Here is a 2932-nt window from a genome sequence, read left to right on the forward strand (position 1 = left end):
AGTATGCTCGTCAGTGCACAGCAAGCACCAAAGAAATTCAGTGTATAGCGATGCCTTCCTTGTCATACAGTGAATGTCATAAAAGCAGGGACCATATGTGATTTATCCTGCTGTCCGTAGTATCTGTCAAACTGAAAGATTATAAGTGATCAATAAATGAACCTGGGTTAAACTAAAGAGTAATGAGTGAGTATATATAGAAAGACAATGGCAAGGGAAATAAAGGGAAAAAAAACAAACTTGTTTGGAAATTAGGGGCATCCACGAAAGAAAAGATGTTTCCTAAAAGTGATCCCAGAGTAAATTTCAGCATTATTTGATGTTAACACTTGCTCTTTGTAGGTGATGTATCTGATGGCCACTAGAAACAGGACAGAAGTAACTGAATTTGTCTTATTGGGCCTGTCCAGCTGGCCAGAGATACAACCAGTTATTTTTGGGATTGTCCTTGCCATGTACCTGGTAGCAGTTACAGGCAATGCCCTCTTAGTAATTGTTGCCCTCTCAGACCCCAAGCTTCAGACGTCCATGTATTTCCTGCTCTGCCAGCTTTCTTTTATTGACATATTTCTCACAACCACTACTATTCCCCAGATGCTGGTCCACACACTATCTGTGAATAAAACCATCTCCTTTAACCAGTGCATGACCCAGCTGTTCTTTTTTATGGCTGTGGGCAGCATGGAAGGCCACTTGTTGGCTGCCATGGCCTATGACCGCTATGTTGCCATCTGCGACCCCTTGAGATACTCTGCCATCATCAGCCGCTGCTTTTGTCTACGTGTAACGTTGACCTCATGGGTGATTGTCAGCCTCAACAGCCTCCTTTACAGTGTGCTGGTCACCCGTTTAACCTTCTGTGGCAACCAGGTCACCCACTTCTTCTGTGACATCACACCCCTGCTGAAGCTCTCCTGCACCCGACCCATGGTCAATGAAATGCTGATATTCACTGAGGGTGTAGCTGTGGTGATCAGCCCCTTCTTCTTCATTTTGGGTTCCTATGCCCGCATCGGTGTTGCCATAGCCCGTTTGCACTCAGTTGCTGCCCTGCGCAAAGCTCTGTCCACGTGCAGCTCCCATATCCTTGTTGTGCTGCTCCTGTATGGCTCTGTGGCCTGTATGTACCTCCGGCCCTCCTCCAGCTATGACTTGGAGCGGGATCGCCAGGTTGCCATCTTTTACACAGTAGTTACCCCGATGCTAAACCCACTGATCTACAGCCTGAGGAACCAGGAGGTTAAGGGAGCTCTGCGAAGGCTTTCCAGGAAACTCCACATCTCAGGAAAGTTCCAGCCTGGCTCCCAGGCCGACCAGGAATGACAGCACATCTTCTGAGCCCAAGGAGTGAAGCTCTAACTTGAAAATGCCTCAAATGGATGGTTTACATGCCTACTAACTGGTGTGGTTCACATTCTTGTGGAATAATCTCTCTTGTTGGCTCTTTCTTATTTGGATTTGGGAAGAAATGAGTTTTTGAATAAATAGTTCTGGTCCCCATTGACTGACCTAGAATCTCATCGCATCGGAACTGAAAAGATATTTTTAAATCACGAAACTTGAACCTCACATCTTTCAGATCTAATATGGGTCCTGGGGGATTACTAAACCAAATTATTACTGATCAGTTTGGCCTACAGAGATTTGATCATTTGTGCGATCGTGTGTCATGTACTGTTTCCCAGAGATAAGTCAAAGTGAGTTACAATACTTTATACAAAGAGTGGTTTTTGAGTAAACCATACAGGAGTGTAAACCTCTCAAAATTATAAAATTGCATGGTCTCCTGTCATCCTCACAGGAACAATAAACAGTTCAGTACTGATAGTGGCTGAATGATTCCATCTGAACTTTTGTGTCACTTCATAAAAGACAGTGTAGGTCACTGATAATAGAGACTGGAGGAGAGAGTCTTCAGAGTGGCTTTGACACCAGGAGTAGGTGGTCAGATTGGGGACATATGGTAAGTAGAGCTGTGTAGACACAGCTCTAGCTGTGTAGACTAGATCCAATATGTAAGGGGAAAGGAAGAATCAAGGGACGGACTGTTCAAATTGGTGGATTCATTATTTCTATGTGGAAGGCTCTGTGTAACTGGAGGGCAGATATGGTGGGGGAGGGCAAAATCAACAACTCGGTTTGGCCACGTTAATTTTGTGCTCTCTCTCCAAGTGGAGATATTTCATAGGCAGTTAAATACATAATTCTTCAGGCTCATGGAGAGATCTTGTCTTGAGATAGAAATGTCACAACAAAATGTAGATAATATTTAAAGCCATGGGGCTTTATAAAATCACCTAGTAAGACAATATAGAAAAGAGAATTGTGAACAGAGCCCCAAGATGGTTGCGCACACCACCATTCAGAGGTCTAGGAGAAGAGATAGCAGAGAAAACAGAAGTGGCCATTAGTAGGAAGAAAGCAGGTAAGATCGGTATGTCAGAATCCTAGAAAAGAGTTATTTCCAGAATATAAGAGGGGTCACTCTCCCACATGCAGCTGAGAAGTCATTAATGAGAACAGATAATTGACTATTAGATTTGACAAGATATAGATTATTGGAAACTTCAATGAGGGCAATTAAGTGAAGTGTTAAGGGGAAATTACAATTATAGTCATTTTATGCTAAGATTGCAAGGAATAAGTAAAGGCTGTGATGATAGATATTTCACAAGTATAATTTTGTTTTTGAGAGGGTAGACAAAAAGTGGTGTGTCACTTGAGGAGTCAAGGGAAACGTTCTTCTAATTTTAGTAAAGACTAGTGACATTAAGCACGTTCCTTTGCTGATAGAAATAATCTAGCATATAATGAAAAATTCAGGATTCAAGAGAGAAAGCAATTAATTGCAAGAATAAAGTCCTTGAAAGGGGATGCACATCTGTTAAGGGGATGACTTTATCTAGGAGATGAGCCACTTCTTCCCCTGTAT

The 2932-nt window shown here is 42.6% G+C and overlaps 1 protein-coding gene across 1 annotated transcript; it reads left to right on the forward strand.

Annotated features, from left to right (window-relative positions):
• Positions 1-354: 354 nt before the first annotated feature.
• Positions 355-1323, forward strand: LOC148754954 (olfactory receptor 1f45-like). Its single transcript, XM_088793593.1, has one exon. It carries the CDS (start codon positions 355-357, stop codon positions 1321-1323), a length of 969 nt encoding a protein of 322 aa, XP_088649719.1.
• Positions 1324-2932: the final 1609 nt, after the last annotated feature.

Source organism: Rhinolophus sinicus, chromosome 16 (genome assembly GCF_057876585.1).
Source record: "Rhinolophus sinicus isolate RSI-liver-muscle chromosome 16, RSI-T2T, whole genome shotgun sequence".
Taxonomy (NCBI): Eukaryota; Metazoa; Chordata; class Mammalia; order Chiroptera; family Rhinolophidae; genus Rhinolophus; species Rhinolophus sinicus.

Coding starts and splice junctions, on each gene's coding strand:
- LOC148754954 (XM_088793593.1), top strand. CDS start 355: ATGGCCACTAGAAACAGGACAGAAGTAACTGAATTTGTCTTATTGGGC.